Here is a 21567-nt window from a genome sequence, read left to right as displayed (position 1 = left end):
TTTCTGGAAGCTCTTCAGAAGAATGTGTTTTGAATCCCCTCTTTCTGTGTGCCATTTTCCAAGGAACTTGTTAAATTGTTAAATCTTTCCCTTTATTACATATGGTAATTACAGTATGCGATTTTTCTTTTGGCAAAATGTGGTTTCTTAGGTTGATTTCACACATGTTGTCATAATTAAGGCTGTGTGAGATGGATTGTGAAACTTTCTTCTGGATCAAAATATAAATAGAAAGTTCCATAGTGAAGAGTATTTTGCATGTGAAATCTGTCTGATTGAGGTGATGCTTAATGGAAGAGGGAAGCAAAAATTGATACACTGATAGCAAAAACCATCCAGAAAGTAACCTCACTTTGTCCTGGCAAAAGTAAAGGTTAGGGTTTTTATGTGGGTCTGAAAATAATACTCCTTCCTTTACTTACATTTTATGCAAAATGCTGGTGGTGCTACTAAGTGATAAATAAGGAGGTAGAATACTCATTTTAACTTAACATACCAATTAAGGCATTTGTACTTTTTAAGGATTCATAGTTTATGGTCTCTCTGATGTATTCTGACTCATGAAGATTACTACTTCTGTTGCTAGCTGAGGAATGAAGGTGCCAACACAGCAAAAATACCAAATCAGAATAACGCTTTCTAGTTCTTTCCTGCTGTTACTTTGTGCAAGCTTGCGACGTAACACAGATGGGATGTTGCCATACGGTTTCTTCTTCCAGAACTGGTGGGCCTGTGTCCCACCTTTCTGTTGATTGACCCTCACAGACACTCCTGAGGTTGTAAGAGGCTATCAATAGGAAGCATTTTCTTGCTGAAAGTCAAATATTTCCTGTCATTCCACATCCCTATCACTTAAGTTATAGATTTATCTGCATTGAGCTGAATTGGGTTCGTTGACAGGATACATATCAGAGGGTTCGGTGGTTATAATTGAGCATGTGGCTTATTTCTTTAATGCCTGCATCATACTAGTCTCTGGATTTGTGGAAGAATTTTCCTTCATGACAGTTTAGCATTCTTTGGGGGAAGCTCCTTTTTCCTTCATGGCCACTGAAGGTCAGGTTTCTGAGACTTCAATTGTTTTTAACTAAGTATTGCATATTTGAAGCTTGCTAAATGTTGCCAGTGGCCCATAGGTATGACAGTTGTCGTTTGTGGCTGCTAAAAATAATTTCAGAATTGTAAATGCAGGTGTTATTGCAAACCTCTTAAGATACATGATAAGATTAGAACTGTTTTCTCTTCAGTTTGGTTTCCTAAGTGAGCACAGTATATGCAATGCTGATGTCACTTATTATCGCTTTTAAAAAGATCCTTTTGATCCTGATGACTAATTTCAATCCATGCTGACAGGGTAACAGAGACCTCAGACAAGGAGTTTTCTGATACTGCAAAAACAAGTGATCTAGTAGAGAACAAGGAACTATATTAGTGTACTTCCTGAAAAGGTTGTAGCATAAGCATCTACACACTTGTCAACAGCAGAAAATCTACAGAAAAGAAAATCATATAAAACAAATGGTAATATCTGGACCTCTTGAATGTCCTTGTTTATTTTTTCTTGGGGGGGAAGGAAAACTAGAAGTTTGCAACTTTAAATAAAAATCATCTAATACAACATTTAGAAAATTAGTATTAGCTACTAAGTCCCTACTTAGACAGCTGTTAGCAATAGAAATATTAAATTACTTTTCAGAGTGAGCAGATGTAATTTAAATGGCTTCCATCACACAAATGGAAATCATAGAATAAATTAAGAATGGTGGTGTTTTTTTCAAGACTTGGATTATAATATCTGAAATTTTAATATATAAAATATGTACGTTCATAATCCAGTAAAGTTTTAAGTAGATGGTTTGAGGTGAGGTGATATTTGACCAAGCTGAATTGCCCTGAAAGGCATTGGCTTTCTAGTTTCAGCATGAGAATCACATTAATTATTTGTAATCTGTCTTTATCCACAAAAGTATGTACTAATGTATTTTGGAGAGAAAACAGGATTCCAATGTATATCTTTTTGAAAATACATGATTTGTTGCTTGCTACCATGTGTTGGAAAATATACAGCTTGAGATTAAAATGGAAATTTAATTTGTGGTTTTAAAAAAAGAAAAAGTCACTTATTTCATGAATTTACATCACAAGTTCATGCAGCTGTTAATAGGAGTTTACATAAGTGGTGCCCATCTGACATTTAGAAGGCAGGTTATATTGAATCAGTACACAGTAACGTATAGGGCAGATTTCATATCTTTGTTGTAACTCACTGCTGGCAACCCTATTTGCTAATCCCAGTGAAAGCTTCAGTGAAATACAGAACTACTTTTGAACTTGCATATCCTTCCCCACAGATGTCTGGAGCCTTAGTGATATGTTTCTTTTATGATTCCTTTTAAATTGGGGAATGAACTGTTGCATTAAGAGTGAAATTAGGGGTTCATTGCCTGACAATGTAATAAATCCTTAAATATCCTCTTTAAGAGCATGTTTTATATAACAAAAGAAACCTGAGTGTGACCAAAATACTAACTTTTGCTTGTTTTTTTGTATTAAAAATTCACTGTAGAGATCTCACTTCTTTATTAGGTTAAAGAATTCCTTAGCGTATAAAATGATGAAGTTTGCAATTGTAGTATTCACTTTTGGTTTATTCATCTAAATATGAACAAGCAGTTTGGAAGCACATTTTAGTTTTATTTCTTCATGCTGTTAAGTACAGTTAGAAAATGAAATTCTCATCTTAACTGTGGCATATGGGAATTTCAATACGGTTTTTCAAACCAATTTACCATACTTTTGTTTCTAGTAGTAACTTGTACAGCCTTTCATCTTATGAGTCAATCTTATAATTAGTATCCTTCTTTGCCAGAGGCATACTGCATGTTTGTTTTAGGTGCAGAATGTCTGCAAGAAATTTAACTTAATCATTACTTTTTAATGTAAGAGCTGGTTAGCTCAATTACACTAAATTAAAGTGAACTCAAAATTCCTGAGTTACAGAGAAGGGGCTAATCATTGACCTGTACTGAATAAGTACTATTTCCTATGTTTTTTTTCTTATGTGTACTTACTAATGTGGCTAGTCCTTTAGCCCAATCTTGCAGTGGCTATAAGCAATTATCTGTTTGTTGTATGGAGTGGGTTTGTAAGGTTCTTATTTAACTTGGCCATTAGGTTGATCAAAATTATTCCAATATTGCATGCATTGCAGTAAAGATGCAAAACATCTTTTTTCTTCAGTTAATTTTTACTCTGTTTAGGGGTAATCTGAAAAAAATAAGTAGTACATACAGCTTTTGAGTATTTTTTTCTCATATTTAGACATTTTCTAATTACAAAAGCATTACATTATTTTAAATATATGAATATATAGACTGAAAATACTACTTAAATTTATCTCTCATAATCACCCAGCTAATTCTGGGAATGGTTGCATTAGCACCACCTCAACAGCACTGAGTTTTGGTGACTTTGGTTTAAATACATGCTGACTGCTACGGCTTTTGGGTATAGAGAGTACGAGTTGTGACTGCCATATGAGTATAAAATACTGCTAAACAAATGCAAAACACTTCAGTTATGTTTCTGTTACATTTCTTGTTTTAAAGAAATATAGTAGAACACGGGGAATCCATGTAGGGCTGAAAATTTCCATATTGCCAACTCTATATTAAGAAAATCGTTGTCAAGCGAAAGAAAACTGAAATATCTCTCCAGAGAACTGGAATTACCTGGAGGACTGAAATGTATCAGAAATGTGATAAGATGCAATAGGTTTAGAAACAGGAGTTGCTCACTAAGGGCCTTAGCAGTAAAGATTCATTATAAACAAAGACCTCATGAGCTGGAAACAGCCTGATAGAAGGATGACATAATGTTCCTACTGATCACTTGTATCCTTACAGTTGTTGTCCTCTACTTTGTTCAGCTTTAACTGTTTAGGTGTTAGGCTTCAGCATTCTCTCTCTGACTGGCTCACAAGTGCTAAAGCAGTGCGCTGCTGACCTCCTCTTCAAGAAAGATCAAAGAGGGATCTCGTGTTATTTTGGGCAGTGATGTGCCTTTGGGACTGTGACTGCTTCTTAAAAAGATTATCTCTTTGTAGCAACTTTCTTAAATAAAGGGTTGTATCCACCAGTTTTAATGAAGTTTCATTTAAGTACAGTGGTATAATTGTATGTGTGTACTACTGAACGTAATTCACAGTTATCGTATCTGCATGTGGAAATCTATGATGGAATTAATGCACCCTAATTTAGGCATATAAAAGTTAATGCTTAACACTGAAGTTGTCAGCCCAAACACCCACTGATAATCAGTGGAGAGAATTAGGAACCTCAAGAATTTAGGCAAGCCAGATAAGGTAAGCTCCAAATGACTAACGCTAAGCAGTCTTTCAAGATTTGTTGGTTTAATCACTTCTCTGAAGCTTTCTATTTCTAGTTCTGTTTTAGAAAGAGAGCCTAAGGTGAGTAGCTCTGACTTCGTCATGGGACCTTCAGACTTCTGAAGTTAGTTTCATCTAGATACCAGTATCAGGTTAGATGAAAACTGCAAATTCAACGCTGAATGATTGTCTGTCTTCCTAAAGCCTGATCTTCCCGTCTTTTTTTTTTTTTAATTAACTTTAAGGAGGAAAATCAGAATGTAGATTTTATTTTTTTTTTATACTCCCATTAAATAAATAAAACCAAATAAATTTAAAAAACCTTTTCTGATTATTTGATGAAATATTTCTTATAGATAGAAACCCCCATTCTAAGAAAACTTGCCATAGTTCAAATGTGCCAGAATTGAGGACTGAAGCCATAATTAGATTCTTTCACATGTAGTCACTCTGATGCAGGTTTTATTTACGTTGTTGCATATGTTATTTCCCACTGGGCCTTTTTTAATTTACAGGTTGAGATAGGCAAAACCTAAAATTCTATGTCTGGCATTATTTGCTACATGCTCTCTTATATTCCATGCAGAATGTGAGTTACTACTTACCACTGAGCTTTTCAGTGGTTCTGCCACTCTAAAGCAGTCGTTACAAATTTTGCAGGTTTTTGTGACTTTTATCTTTACAACAGAAGTGATATCAAATTTATTGGGTCTGCTACACAGTTAATGAACTGAAACAGAGAAATTGAAGTCCAAATTTTCAGAAGTGTCTAAACCCCTGTGTCCTTATTTGATAAACCCAGACTATGATTCCTCCTTGATTATCGCTGTCTATAGGGGCTACATCTATGAGCTGATGACTTTAGGGGTCACTCTGTATTTAGTGGAGTGGAATGATCAAGGGAGTTGTTTACAACAAATCGGATTAATTGCACCCTAAAAGATCCTTTCTCCTCTCAACTGTGGTAGAGAAAGTTCAGGTGACTCCCTTAGAAGCAGTTTGCTTTCGTCAGATGAATCTCACCAATAGAGTTTGACTTCTCAATGATAACCTTTCAAAGTGTCTTCAGTATTTTATGATTAATTCCTGGTGACTTCTCTTACAGAGGGGAGACTTTATGTTTCAGATTAAGTAATATAACAAAGCAAAGATCTTATTTGCAGCAGCCTTTTGTTGTGTATGACTTGACTTTATCCCCAGAGCTTTAAGTGTGGAATTAAAACCTGGGTTTTATAAACTATTATTATTTCTGACCTCAAAGCTACAGCTTTTTCATTTGTACTACAGTTTGCATGTGCATGCTCACTATTGCACAGTAGGTAATTTTCTTTGCAGTAAATCATGACATTTACTTTGATGTTTGCAGTATTAATGAGTGGTAAATGTCCAGCTTCTAAAGGTGTTAAGGCTATATGTTAGAAAATTATGAAAATTTATATTTAATCCCATTTATTTCAGATTACTTTCCCCAAAAAAGCATTTTTAAAAGATGCTGAGATTGCAAAGTTGAACACTAAAAATTTAAAAAATACTAGCAGGGTTGGTTATGCAACTCTTAACTTCCACCTCAATTCAGAATGGTAATTCAGCCCAGTTGTGTGTAGATACTATGAAATAGTTTTAATTACATAACCACACTGTTGTTTTCTACAGTATAGACATATTTTCCCCCTAATATGTAGAAAGGATAACAAAAAAATAAACCCAAAAACAAAAAACAAAAAAACACCCAAGCCACACCCAAACCCCAACCACCACTCCACATTCAGAAGTAGTTGCCTTGCCTGGAGAATTTAATCTAAATTAGTGATATTTTAATGTAATTGTAAGCAGGTAGGCAAGCCTGAGTATGATTTATTTAATTTTGTTGCATTCTGCATTTCATGCAACTGTTGGCTATGCAAAGAGGGGTCTTTAACACTTTTGCTGAAGCTTTGCTAATGGGCAAATTTAACTGGAGAAAAGAAATAAGATTTACCAAGTTCACCTGATAGCCTAGTGGCTAAAACAGGCTCCATGGAGATGGCAGAGGGGGCAGTTGAACCTCTGTCTCATGCTTTTTTACAAGGCCTCTTAAGCAAAAGGCAGAAACCCCATTGTTACTTCCTTTTTCAAGAGTTGCATCTGGAAGGTGTTACAAACCATGCTCATGATTTCTCCCCTCTCAATTTTAAAACAAGATCATAGATTTTTGCTCTCAGGAGATTTTTAGGAGAAGATGGAAGCTCCTCTCTGCCACTCTGTGTAATTTATGGGAAGAACAAGTTTAGTATCATTTTCCAGGTTTCTACATCTCGGCAGGGTGAGCCTCGAGAGGTACAGTGTGACAGACATTTCATATTCTAGTCTTTGTTTAGCTTTCCCTTCACACTGTATAGGAATTATGTGTTCTAGCTGGCAAATGAAGTTCCGAAGCCACTGGCCATCATATTTGAAAAATCATGGCAGTAAGGTGAAGTTCCCAATGACTGGAAAAAGGGAAATACAACCCCCGTTTTCAAGAAGGGGAAAATGGATGACCCAGGGAATTACAGACCAGTCAGTCTCACCTCTGTGCCTGGCAAAATCTTGGAGCAGATTCTCCTGGAAGGCATGCTAAGGCACATGAAAAACAACAAGGTGCTTGGTGACAGCCAGCATGGCTTCACTAAGGGGAAATCCTGCCTGGCCAATTTGGTGGCCTTCTATGTGGGGCTGATGGACAGGGATAGAGCAGTTGATGTCATCTACTTGGACTTGTGTAAAGCGTTCGACACAGTCCCACACAACATCCTTGTCTCTAAATTGGAGAGACATCAATTTGATGGATGGACCACTCAGTGGATAAAGAACTGGCTGGATGGCCGCACACAGAGTTGTGGTCAATGGCTAAATGTTTGGCTGGAGACAAGTAACGAGTGGTGTCCCTCAGGGATGGGTGTTGGGACCGGTCCTGTTCAACATCTTTGTCGCTGACATGGACAGTGGGATTGAGTGCGCCCTCAGCAAGTTTGCTGATGACACCGAGCTGTGTGGTTCGGTTGATACCCTGGAGGGAAGGAATGCCATCCAGAGGGACCTTGACATGCTTGTGAGGTGGGCTGATGCCAACCTCATGAAGTTTAACCATGACAAGTGCAAGGTCCTACACCTGGGTAGGAGCAATCCCAGGCACAGCTACAGGTTGGGCAGAGAAGAGATTCAGAGCAGCCCTGTGGAGAAGGACTTGGGGGTGTTGGTTGATGAGAAAATGAACATGGGCCGGCAGCGTGCGCTTGCAGCCCAGAAAGCCAACCGTATCCTGGGCTGCATCAAAAGGAGCGTGACCAGCAGGTCGAAGGAGGTGATCCTGCCCCTCTACTCTGCTCTCGTGAGACCTCACCTGGAGTATTGTGTGCAGTTCTGGTGTCCTCAACATAAAAAGGACATGGAACTGTTGGAACAAGTCCAGAGAAGGGCCACGAGGATGATCAGGGAACTGGAGCACCTCCCGTATGAAGACAGGCTGAGAAAGTTGGGGCTGTTCAGCCTGGAGAAGAGAAGGCTGCATGGAGACCTCATAGCAGCCTTCCAGTATCTGAAGGGGGCCTATAGGGATGCTGGGGAGGGACTCTTCATTAGGGACTGTAGTGACAGGACAAGGGGTAACGGGTTAAAACTTAAACAGGGGAAGTTTAGATTGGATATAAGAAGGAAGTTCTTTCCTGTTAGGGTGGTGAGGAACTGGAATGGGTTGCCCAGGGAGGTTGTGAATGCTCCATCCCTGGCAGCGTTCAAGACCAGGTTGGACGAGCCCTTGGGTGATATGGTTTAGCGTAAGTTGTCCCTGCCCATGGCAGGGGGGTTGGAACTAGATGATCTTAAGGTACTTTCCAACCATAACGATTCTATGATTCTATGATTCTATAATATGGGCCCCTAGTTTCCCAGATAGAGCCCTTGGATTTACTATTACAGATTTTTAGGGCTTAACTTTACATACTTAAGACCTGTGCGAAATGACAAAAAATCCTTTGTCACTCCTGAAAATGGATACTAAAATATAGTGCCATCAATTTTACAAGTGCATTGATTATTAGATTCAAAAGCTTATCTAAAAGTTGTGGGATTTCTTTATTTTATTTTTCCTATATTTATTTCCTGAATTCAGAAAAGATATCTTTAAAATTTAGTTTAATAAATTCTGTTGGTGTTAGAATGCATGTGAACACACACATGTATTCCCAGGTCTTTTTCAGTACTGATTTTTTATTAGTCTCATCTTAGAAGTAGGCTTTTTCTGCATGGGATTTCTAATAGCTGGAAGAACCTCCTTAGCCTTTTTTTTTTCTTTTTTTTTTTTCTTTTTTTCATATTTAGTAACAAAAAATGTAAGTACATGAGAGAGATTTTGAAGAGCGGAGATGTCTCTAACCATCAGGATTTAATTTCCTTACCCAGTTATTTTGTATTTTAATTGTAGACCAGAAAGCAACAAGGGAGGGGTGCTAAAATTTCATCAGAATCTTTATGGCTGCTGTAACATGTAGTTTTCTGGACTAGACAGGTTACTTGGGCCAATTCAGAAACTTCCTTTTTAAGCAAGATAAGCAAATGTCCCTGCACATAATTTGTTATTCAAATGTAGTAGGTTTTGTAATGTGTCACTCATATATTTTCATTTGAACATACAACCTCTATTGTCTAAAGTTATTAAAACTTTGTGACTGAAAATTAGGACAAGATACCCTGTGATTCTGATGAGAAAACAAGTATCCAGATTGCAGACAGAAATGAGGTAGCTGAGTACAGTTCACAAAACATTTTTAAAGCAAGAGAAAACCGTCACTCTTGAAAACGTGCAGCACAGACTGTAAGTGATGTTTATCAAAGTTTGTATTAACAAATACAGGATACAGGCTTGCAGTCGTCCTGCAAGCTTTTGCTCTACTCCCTGGGTTTTACCACAGCTGAACCAGGACAGAAAGAAATAATTGGGATAGAAAATAAAGTGTTAGAATTGATTTTGTGTGTATGTGACAGGTTCATTTTTGTGCCAGCAATGAGAACCTGCATCTGTGTCTCCTGCTCAGGTGAGGGCATAAAGTGTCATAGATACTCTGCCACTCAACCATGGTTACAGGATGGAGCTTTCGACTCTATCATCGTGTTTCAATCCATACGTAAAACCAATTCATGCACCAATCTGCAAGCTCATCAGATAGCAACTACAGGATCTTGTTTGAACCTTCTAGAACAGATTTGTACCCACTATGCATAGATTTCACAATTCTACAGTTATGCTTTTGATTCATGAATATGGGTTACTCTGTTGGCTAAAGAAACAACTTTCAGTCATGCTTATTCTTATATTTACATACATGCCATTGTCATTTAACTAGTGAATATGCAAATTAGATTCTAAGGGGTATATGGTTTTTCCCTCTTCTTTTAGAAAACAGTTAATGGCAGTAGTCACCCACTTGAAAATGGTGTGCATTTAGGCAACACTCTTCTGCTTATGTGGGTAATGCCTTGTATAAGTGTTTTGGAACTGGGAGTGATAGAGTGTGTATGCAAGCAATAACTCATAAACAGTCTTAATTGACTCACATATTGCACAGTGTTGTTTTTATTCTGCAAAGATAAAGTGGAACTGAACACACACAATACAGAACAGATACTTTCTATTTTCATCTTCTGTTGAAACTACAAAACAATTTTCATAGCCTGGGTGGGATAGATACTTTACTGTAGTTGGATTTGAACAAGACACTATCCTAAAATACTATGATGTTCTCTTTCACAAAACATGTTTGTAAAATAGTTGGGTTAAAAGTATGAGTTAGAAGTGAAGGAGGAAGTAGGTTTTCTGCTCTATCTAGCAATCTCACATGTTCTGACACAAATTGTGATACTGATTTAATACATGAAAACACCTGAGAAACAAATTGCATTTTGTGCAAAACAGAAATTAGACACCCGCAGCTGTCAGGGGTTTAAAGCAAGCTGCTAGAAGCAAAAATCAGAATGGTAATTGCTGGCACTACTGAAGTCATATTAACAGCAGTATGTAGTTTGTGCCACCAGATCATGCTGAGTATTTCAGTTTTATGGAGGAGAGACATACTGTCTTTTCATATTAATAACCAGTTATGCTATGTTAGGAGCAAGGGGGGTACATGTAGTTCAGCAGTGACACAGATTTTATCCCACTTCCTCTGATTTTTTGCTTACTCTGATGGGATTTTTTTGCAGGTTATTTGTGGGTACCAGTGATCTGAGGCTTTATTCTCATACAATAGTATTTTTAAATGTCTAGGCACTTCTCAAAGGTGAAATCATGTATAAAACAGTGTAACTTTTGTGCCCGTAAATCAGTTCAATTTAGATGACCATGGTAGTACCATGAATTACATTTTTTAATTACTAAAAGAAAAAATGTGTTGCAGAGGCTGACTACAACTTCCATAGTGGTATGTATCATACAGAGTGTAATTGTTCTAACATTTTAAACATAAAAGGCATTCAGCAGTTGGAGTTTATGAAAATATGCAGTGCAAGAGAAATGGTCTTGGAAATGAATAAATCAAATTCCAGAGATTTTAATTTATAAGCACATTTCTCAGCATTTCCAAACAATGGATAAATACGTGAATAGTCATTTTCTTCCCTAGGGTTTTATTTATTAAAAGAATAACAAATCCAGTAAAATGAAACAAAAAAGTTGTAGGGCACTAACTTAGAGACTTCAAAGTCAGCACTTGGAGCACATTTTAAAAATGTAGCTTGACATGATGAACTTTTGGGTGTAGGCCATGTGTGCAAATGGCTGTCCTGTTACAGATGTTGGGCGACTCTTTCTCCAGTGTTTACCACAGTCTCCAACAGTAATGTTTAATGAAGTTTCTTACCTCCTACTTGAAAGATCAGGAGAAGGGAGGCAGTCTGCTGAATTTCTGAATTATATGCACACATCATGTTTAAAAATAATACATTATTTTGCTTACTGGGGACTAGGTAGAGGTGCTGCCTTTTTACTTTTAAGTGAACATAAACATCTTTTAAACTTCTTTCAATACGAAGGAGTTTCAAGATAAGTCACAATGACTTGTATTTTCAAGAGCACACATAGAGATAGCCACTGCAGTTCAGCTGACAGGCAGTAACTTGTTAAATTATGGTAACTTGAGGGTATGTCTAAGCCTTTAATTCTTGTCAAATTAAGGTTGATACCACTGGCTTGGGTCAATCAATGTAAAGATAATGGGCAAGGACGTTTTACAATAAGCAAATGCTCCTTCCCCCTCTCTTCACCAGAAATACCCACATTCCAGGAACTAACAGCATTTTAATTTACTTCTGTATCTTTATTTTTCAATCCTGATTGCAAAAGGTGGCACTCTGTCCAATATTACCATGTTATTGTTATGTAAGTGCAGTTTGGGTTAGTTTTATTTTATTGAATAAACCCTCTTTATGTTAGCTTTGATTTGACATGGTAAGAAAGAAAACCCAAACATAATATTCCAAACATTTTATTCTCTTCAACTTTTGTAATTACTATATTATTCTTTTATATTTACTAAATCCATGGAAGACATTTTAAAATTTTACATGTTCTATTTTCACATGGTTTATCACTGCAGAAAGCTTTCTTTTAGGCATGCTGATTCCAGTAGTAACTGTAACTAATCATGGTTCTAAAAAAAAATAATAATCTGAGAAAATAAACATGAAATAAGCGATAAAGGAAGTCTTACTCCATTTTGTTCTGTCTCTCGTTGTTTAGTATAATGGGCTGAAAATTCAACTATTCTGTTTATTGGCAGAAGTTACAGTGATACAGATGGGATTCATATGTTCTGTATTAGCTGAGTAACTGCTATGTAACCATCTTGGATTAACAGAAACTTTACTTGCTTCTAAGAACCACGCCTTTGCGTATACTGACATTACAATGTCCTATTGGTTAATTAAGAATGTATATTCAGGTGTGCTGCTCAGAATTATGCAGGAGATGATAGCTTGGTATTTTGGGTAATTCTTCTTTAGTGCTAACTAGCACATTTCCAGGATGTGTTGGAACTTAGAAAAGGAAATCTATTTCTTAAATAACATATATTTTTTGTGATGCATAATATGCACATGCTTTCCAAAATCATAAACCAACGTGCACCACCTCCCTCCTTCCTGAATGTATTACGTCCAACTCACAAAGTGCTTAATTACATATTTAAATTTAATCATGTAATCATTTAATAGATGTAAGTGTGAGTTTAAAATGTACCTCCTTGGTTTTCTGAAATGGGACCATTAAGTCTGTGGGCCTGAAAAGAGAGACATTGTTTATGAACATGCATACATATCTGAGTGACACTGAAAGCAGTTCAGCAATGCCCAACGGGCCACTTCTACAATAGCAATCCACTTCTGAAATGTTGGTCTCTGCAGGGAAGATCACTATCATTATAATTAGAGCTATACTACAATGGACTGCTCAAGTAGCTATTCCAAAAAGTTCTTTGAAGGTGAGTGGTAGGCATTCTCAGGAATAGATAATTGCTTTCTCAAGAAAAAAAAAAAGTCAACGAAATAAAAGAAATATTAAATATCTAAAAGGCTAAAATAAATTTAAACTTTTGCCATCCCTGTTTAAAATAAAATCCTGTATTTCTAGTTCGGATATTGCTGATGGGCACTTAAGAAATATATATCACTTATAATTTCCCAGAATATGTAACTGTAGTTGTAAATAGATACATTTTGGGAGCAAATGAATGACAAAAATATAGCAGTTTCACCTCCAGAACTATTGTTCTATTTTTGCTTTCAAAATTTGCAATTCTTTTTTCTCCTAATGAGGAAGGCCTAATTACTAAGAACTGTTAAGTGCTTTTAGGTAGGTACATTGATACAAGTAGGTCTATTGATATGAAGATGAATATATCTTTATATTCAATAAAAATATTTGAAGATGTTCAGATCACTTTTTTTATTGTCTTGTTTGTAAATACTTGTCCAGGCTGGTTTTAACCTTCTAAAGGCTAGATCAGGCAGTTGACTAAAATTGATAACCTGATATCAAAGAACAGTCCTTGATTTTCACGCCAAAGCCACCATACATTGCTGTATAGACAGCTTTTTCATATAGTTTTACTGCTTCTCACAGAATTATGTCCTGGAACTTCGCATACCATGCAGAAATTTTTGCAGTCTGTTAAAACTATGAACTTAAAACTATGGCTGCAAGAATCCTAGAACTAAGTGAAAAGTTTTCTCTCTGGAAGATTGTGATTCTCCTGCCAAAAGCATTCAAGTTATGACAAAGAGATTATGACAATGGTTGCTTTTTCTTTTAAATAACAATGAAGATCTGGAAAAGAGTTCATAAAACTTAGCTCTGTCAGTAACAGGAATTATAGAAGAACATAAAGGGAAAGACAGGTAATAATTATTTAAGAGGAAAAGTACCCGAGATCCTAAACTGGAATTTTAGTCTGTTATCTGGAACACAAATAATGGACTATCTGCAATGATAATGAAAATGGTAACATTTCAGTACAAGGACACAGTTTCAAAATATATATCTACTTCATGTAGACATCAGCCTTTTTATTGACTTCAGTTTTGAGATCTAATCTATTTTAATAACTCAGAATTGCTGAACAGTTGGGGTAAGAAGGGAGCTATGGAGACCATCTGGTTCACCCCCTCTGCTCAAGCAGGTTCACATATAGCTGGTTGCTCAGGTCCATGTCCAGATGGCTTCTAAGCATCTCCAAGGAGGAAGACTCACAACCACACTGGTCAATCAGTGCTGGTGCTTAGTTAAGTTCACGGTTAAAATAAGTGTTTCCTGATGTTAAGAGGGAACCTTCTGTGTTTCAGTTTGTGCCCCATTGCCTCTGGTCCACTGAAAAGAGCCTGCCTCTGTCCACTATATATCCTCCCTTCAAGGATTTATATATATTAAAAGCCCTCCTGAGCCTTCTCTACCCTAGGCTGAGCAATCCCAGCTCTCTCAGACTTAAATCATAGGAGAGAGGCTCCAGTCCCTCAACCATTTTTGTGGCAGTTCTTTGGACTTTACAGTAGCTCCACTTCATCCAATTTGGCAAGTTGAAAGGGCATAAAAAAGATCTGCTATAATTTGTTTTTCACAATTTTGATGTGACACTGGAAATTAATAATACCAGTCAAAGATAAACAGAAGTATTTGAGCAGATGTAAATGCAGTAACTCTTGTTTCTTTTCACATTGAAATTGGGAAATTTACAGCAAAATATTCTTTCTTCTGAATAACAGCCATGATCTGACCTCTCCGTTATTACATCTTCCCCACTTACCAGCAGCTACATGACACTATAATCCACAGAAACTGTTTTTCTTTAACATGTTGAGTGTCTTTTTAAAGAATTTGGATTTTCTGTTTCCTAGAAGTTAATATTTTCTTTGGTGCTAAGTGGTCTGAAGGCTCAGAATGGGATGGAATTATTTTCAAAATATCTAGCTTTTTGGCAATCTGGCCATTATAACAGAGCAACGTGACATTGTAAACTCTGGTGCCCACGTTTGGTGTGTGTAGAGGGAATACCATAATTGTTTCAGAAAATTATTCCTGAGTAATACAATTCCATTGATTGCACTAATCCAGAAAGTTCTCTCCTGCTGTTACTGTATTGCAGTAGATATCAATTATATGTGTGTACAATTTCATTAGTAATTTGAATATACTCTGTCAGACATTCATCTCCTAATTTAAATTTCTGACTATGTGGAGCATTTTTTAGGAAATTATAGTCTTTATATTTTAACCAAAGATTTTCTGGCATAAATAGGCAATTTATCTTCTAAGTTAATAAAATATGGTTTGTGGGTTTTAAAAAATTTGCTGTCACAGAAATACTCCAATTTTTTTGGTCCTTTTTCCCATAAAACATTGACATGGACTTCAAAGTAGATGGAAATAGATGAGCTATCAAAATTCATAAGCTCTTGGAAAAGAATTTGTTTTGAAAGACCATCTGTAATTTAAGATAGTTTCAATAGCTGTAGTTTAAGCTTTGATCCTTTAGAAAGATTTTTCATTTTCTACATGTTTGTCAAAGCTAGGAAAATCACTGAAGTCTTTACTATTAAGGATATAAAGTCAATCTTTTCAAATTTTTACTAGAGGTATTATTTGTATTAACAAACTATCACTGAATAAAAAAAAGATAGCATAATTGAAATACTAAATTTGATCTTAGAAAAGACCATGGTGTCATGGCATACACAACCCAGCAAAATAATACCTTTCATAGCATTTGGACTTCTGTGGGGGTCTCCGGTCTCAGGAAGCTTCCCTTTTTAAGGGAAGTTCATGTGTTTTTGACTCCCTCTAGTGGACATCTTTCTTAGATATGCACTAAGAAATGTTCTCCATATTAAAATCATCTGACATTAAAAATTGAGAGGTCTTGGTTTTCATGGAGAAGATCTGATTCCATTCTCATGGACAGTCAGAATATGTTTGTGTGTGTCTGCCCTCATCATAATTCATTTTGTAATATAATTTTTAAAATATGGTTTTGGTTGCTGATATTCATATCTGCTTGTATGTGCAACATTAACACACGGAATGTCCTTTTTTTTTTTTTTTGTGATATAAACCTCTTCTATTTCCCAGACTTTCATGTACATAACTATATTCCTGAAATGTTTACAGTTCACCTTAAATATTATTTAATTATGTTTCAGGTACTACCAAAGTAAATCTTGTGAAGATCCCTTCAACTGCTTCCAGTCCTCGAGACACTGCACTAGCAGCTGTTATATGCAGTGCCCTTGCAACTGTGCTCTTAGCTCTCCTTATTCTCTGTGTTATCTATTGTAAGAGGCAGTTTATGGAGAAGAAACCAAGCTGTGAGTTTCCAGTTACTACTGTTTCTTTGTAATATTTACATATACTGGTATTAGTTGGGCAGATCTCTCTGTAAGTAAATAAAAGTCTATAGCATTAAAGCAAGGTTAACAATGAGATGAACAAGCTGGCCGAAGCCCAAGACTCCATACAAGTTTGCCAATTGAGTGTGGATGTTCCAGCTTCTGTTGAGAAAATGCTGTGCAGATGTCCAGAAATAGTCCAATTGCTTTAATTCCTTGCCACACTTTCTTAGATGCTGTACAGATATATTTGGACCATTTGGGATGCAAGCTGGTATATCATTGTAGAGTTGCAATGCCAGTGTGGAAATAGCAGCTTGGAGGATCTGTGCATCACAACCTATTGTGAAACAGATTAGTTCATCAAGATACTGAATGTGGCTGGTCTAGATAGCAGATTTGTCATTAACAGTTTTGCTTTTATGGGTATAATTAAGATGACTTAGATGCCTAAGCCAGTTAGATTTGTAAATTAAAAAAAAAAAAAAATCCATAACAGCTCATCAATGTAAATCAGTTTGTTTATAATGAACATTTTTCTGCCCATTAATTTAAAATAAGAAAAAGTCAAAAGCACTCTAGTTCCCGTTTATCATTTTTAAAATCTTCTCTTAAAATGTTTATAGCACCTAATGAACTGTGGATATCAAACAAGATTTATATCACTGTGTGCAGCACAATAAAAATAGATTGAGACAGGCATTGGAAGACTTGTTCCTATCTTAGAAGAAGTTTTACGATGCAAATTTTGAGAAATTCAGACATAGTGAATTCAAACTTCAGTTAGTGAAGTTCAGTAACTCGTTTGTCTTGGCCTACAATTATACAGATAAAGGAATTCTGCTGTTAATATATAGCTCTTTAAGATAACATAAACAAAATCCCAGTGGCTGAAAGCTCAATGTGGAAAATTTCAGATGGGAATCACTGAGAATTGTTAAACACTGAGAAAATGTAACAGATATACTCTTAAATCATCAAAATAAGAGCAGATGTCTTGCTAGAAGTGGCTGTAGTTGAACCAGCTGTTCTACGGTTTGTTGTAAAATCTGTGGTTTGCGTTACATGAAACTGCATGATTGTTGTGGATCTTTCAGTTGAAGGATGCATAGAAATACTGTTCAGTGTGACATTTAGGCATTCTATGAAGATAGGAGGCTCTGAACAGGGAAAAGGGTATCATTTACTAATATATGTTTTTCTTCATTTTGTCCAAAGGGTCTCTGAGATCACAAGACATTCACTACAGTGGCTCTGAATTGTCATGTTTTGACAGACCACGGCTAAACGAATATGACCACAGAACGTGTTGTCAGTGCCAGAGAAGCGCATCACAGACATGCGGTATGTTACGTCTACTAAAAGGTGACTTTATACCACGATGAACATATATCTAACACTAGAGTTGTGACACTGAACTTCAACTACAGGGCTAATAGAGTCAAACTACCCTTTGTCCTAAGCTAATTTCTCAATAAGCAGGTAGAATTCCTAAGTAGCTATTTGGTTATGTTTTTTCCTGTTTTCATTCCAATGACCCTTCAGTTAAAAAAAAACCAAAATCAAAAACAAAACCAAAAAACACCCCAAGCTTTACATGCCTATCTCATTTCTTTCAGATAAAAATAGCACTGCATCTGGCACTGAGGCTTAAATTAGTCTCAAGGATTTACCAGGCAGTATCTAAGAACATGATATGAATGCTGAAGGACATTAACAACCTGAACAATTGAAAATCATTGAGATTTTATGAACTTGTATCAGAAAAGATGCATTTATTACATCAACAACTACATAATTTAACACAAATACAATTTTAATACGTTAACTCAAGAGATGTGGTAGTTCTTCTCGTGTATCCAATTGAAATACAAATCAATTTAAAAAGTAGATACTCATGACTGACATCTATATTACAGCTGGAGGAAGGGCTTGACTTTTACAAGTAATTTTATTTTAAAGTAATAAATTAAAGAACCCATTTTTTTTGCAATAAGAAAGATCATTCTTCAACCCATATATTCTAGTGTAACTGGTAAACTAATAACCAAGTTTGAGGGAGGACAGAGACTGAATATACAGAGCTGTAACACTTTCAACATCATTGTTAAATAACTTTCATTCCTTAGGACCAGTTCACTTGATTCCATCACTGTGCTGTGATGAAACCTGTAGCATGGAGCACAGCAGTCACAATTGTGCTTTCCACTCACAGACTACACTTAATGAAAGGTAACTTAGTTTTATAAATGTCTATAAAACTTTAAATATTTTTTATGCAGTCAGATTAATATTTATACAGATACAGTGGCTGTTTGCAGTGGAATTACTGTGTGGTACCTTAGAGGCTTTGGTGACCCTCTCTTCTGCTATGGGTTGGCAAGGTGCTGCGTAAACTTGTGAACCTGGGGGGGTTAAGGTGAGGTTTAGAAGTGTCATGAAGACTTTCTTTTTATAGGAACTCCTACTGACTGTGGGATTTGAAATATCTAGTATTTCTGAATTTCTACCGGACTGTAACCATTATTTTCTCCTGATCAGCTGAATATAAATAGAGTAGTAGAGTAGTTATTTCTACAGCAGTGGCATGAGCTAAATATATAAAATTTACGGTGTCATCCAGAGTTTCCTAAGTACAGAATTTAACACAGGATGTATTTATTTCTTTTAGCTGGAATAGATTTCCATATAAGGTTTAAATTGGTCTCCAGCTGTTTTGTTCTTAAGGCCAAATGTAACTAAAAACGTAGAGGCAGCTTCTTCATAGGTATTGTTTATGCAAGGTGACTCAGTGACCTAAGTACAAAATACAAAATACTTAGATTTTCTATAAAAACTTGTTTAAACACCAGCAAGCTTGAGTCATCCTTTTATACCACTGAGGCTGACAAATTGAGAGTTGTGTACTTTGTGAGGGATCTTTTGGTTAAGGCTTTAAAAATAAATGTTATATTCATGGTATGTGGATATCAAAGATCTCATGGTTCCTCCCAGTACAAATAGAGTCTGCTCCAATTTCCTTTGCCAGAATAATGTATTTCCTTCAATTGTGGTGTGATGTTGTGACTTTTGCCCTCATCTATGAAAGTGCTTGGTGTATATCAAAGCTATTAAAGCATTCTGTTTTGGAAATGAGTAAGGCAACTTAAAATCAATTACAGGCATTGTTAATATGGGAGAAGTTATGCCACACAAATTATTACTGTATATCAGGCTCCATGTAGCCTTTACAGTTTTATAAATCTGTAGGCAGGTTTTGGAAGTAAAACATACTATATTGCTTTGGTTTTGTTAATACTTATTTTAGTATACTACAGTAAAAAAACATTAATGGGCTTTCAACAGATCATAGAATCAAAGAATCATAGAATAGTTAGGGTTGGAAAGGACCTTAAGATCATCTAGTTCCACCCCCCCTGCCATGGGCAGGGACACCTCACACTAAACCATGTCAACCAAGGCTCTCCCCAACCTGACCTTGAACACCGCCAGGGATGGAGCATTCACAACTTCCTTGGGCAACCCATTCCAGTGCCTCACCACCCTCACAGTAAAGAACTTCTTCCTTACATCCAATCTAAACTTCCCCTGTTTAAGTTACCCCTTGTCTTATCACTACAGTCCCTAATGAAGAGTCCCTCCCCAGCATCCCTATAGGCCCCCTTCAGATACTGGAAGGCTGCTATGAGGTCTCCACGCAGCCTTCTCTTCTTCAGGCTGAACAGCCCCAACTTTCTCAGCCTGTCTTCATACAGGAGGTGCTCCAGTCCCCTGATCATCCTCGTGGCCCTCCTCTGGACTTGTTCCAACAGCTCCATGTCCTTTTGATGTTGAGGACACCAGAACTGCACACAATACTCCAGGTGAGGTCTCACAAGAGCAGAGCAGAGGGACAGGATCACCTCCTTCGACCTGCTGGTCACGCTCCTTTTGATGCATAGGCATGTATAGAGCACTCTATATGTCAGTAGCATCCTGGACTTTAAATATAGTTGAGATAGATAATACTGAGTTTCTACTTCCACTTTCTTCCAAGTAAACTAAAATTAACTCTCATGAGAATTAAAAATCCTTGCCCTTCTTTAGTATTATGTCCTTCCCACATGAAAGAGAGTAGGAAAAAAACTTTTCACATTTTGAAGGCTGGACAGAACAAACTGAAAAGTCTAAAGTAAAGGCATGTTCAGTGTGAAATCACAGACAGAAGGAGTTTCAAGCAGTCTTGTTGTCTATTGCCTTCTTCCAGTCTGAACCCCCTTTACTTCTTTTACTCCATTAGATATCTGTTTATCCTGAAGGGTTTGGGTTCTTTTTTGAGAAAAACCCTGGTGTTGGGGATTCCACAGTCTTCCCAAACATCTTTTTTGCTGCAGCTTAAGCCTGTTATACCTTATCTTAACACCCCACCATGCACTGAGAACAAATAAATACCTTTTTACGACAGTCCTTGTATCTCAACACTACTATAATATTTTTCATCTTATTTCTGTTCTGACAACCTGAACTGCAGTTCGTATGTTCTAGAACCCTGAATTCACAGTATGAAGGTCTCTAGGCATCCTCTTTACCTCAAGTAGTGTTCTCTAGAGCTTTCTTCATTTACAGACAAGGAACAAACTGTATTTTTTCAAATGAACTTGTTTGTACAGGATTCCTCTAGAGCATTAACATAATATGACCCTGATAAACTTACGTGAAATACCTGTATTTACTAATGGCAATAATTACAATACTGATAATATTTTCTTGAATGTTCTTGAAACCATGTGTCTTATATCCTTTTGCAGGGCTTCTGATTCTGTTACTGGAGAAATGATTCCTACCTTCCTTGGATCTCTTTCACACTCTACTTGTGGAGACATTCCAGATGCTTGGCCTCTTATGCAAAACTCAGCTTGTTGTGACAGCATTTCTTTCTGTGAATCATATTCAGAACTGGCTGGAGGATCTGCAAAATTGTGCAGTACTGAGACTGAAAATGCAGCCACTGTTGAGCTGGATAATGACCATGAACTGAGTGAAGTACTTATTTCAGCTAAGTCTCTTGATGGAAATGTTGCAAAGTCCTTTGAAATCTCTAAACATAGAACATGCATAGAAGTTTCATCACTTCGGAACGCAGAGGCTGCTGAAACCCAGCCAAAGACAAAGCATAATGGAACAGAAAATGACTCTACAGACTGATAAAGAGGTAAAATCCATAACTACAAAGGAGTGAGAATGAGTACTTAAGACATGGACTGCTAGATAAAAATAGAATGGTAAAACATTGTAGGGTTATGTTTCTCTACAAG

General features: G+C 36.5%; 1 protein-coding gene across 3 annotated transcripts in view; it reads left to right on the top strand.

Moving 5' to 3' along the window:
• TNFRSF19 (TNF receptor superfamily member 19) overlaps positions 1-21567 on the top strand; it is a 62258-nt gene that overhangs the window by 36082 nt on the left and 4609 nt on the right. For all 3 annotated transcript variants that reach the window (XM_062615199.1, XM_062615200.1, XM_062615201.1), the window contains 4 exons: positions 16088-16252; positions 17492-17617; positions 18403-18505; positions 21061-21464. In XM_062615199.1, coding sequence (XP_062471183.1) covers positions 16088-16252; positions 17492-17617; positions 18403-18505; positions 21061-21457 — 791 coding nt within the window. In that variant the 3' untranslated portion in view covers positions 21458-21464. The remainder of the gene's footprint in view (positions 1-16087; positions 16253-17491; positions 17618-18402; positions 18506-21060; positions 21465-21567) is intronic.

Source organism: Pezoporus occidentalis, unplaced genomic scaffold (genome assembly GCF_034315485.1).
Source record: "Pezoporus occidentalis ecotype Australia unplaced genomic scaffold, CSIRO_AGI_Poc_V1 ctg18, whole genome shotgun sequence".
NCBI lineage: Eukaryota > Metazoa > Chordata > Aves > Psittaciformes > Psittacidae > Pezoporus > Pezoporus occidentalis.
The sequence above is the reverse complement of the archived record's forward strand: the minus strand, read 5'-3'. Positions and strand labels throughout refer to the sequence as shown.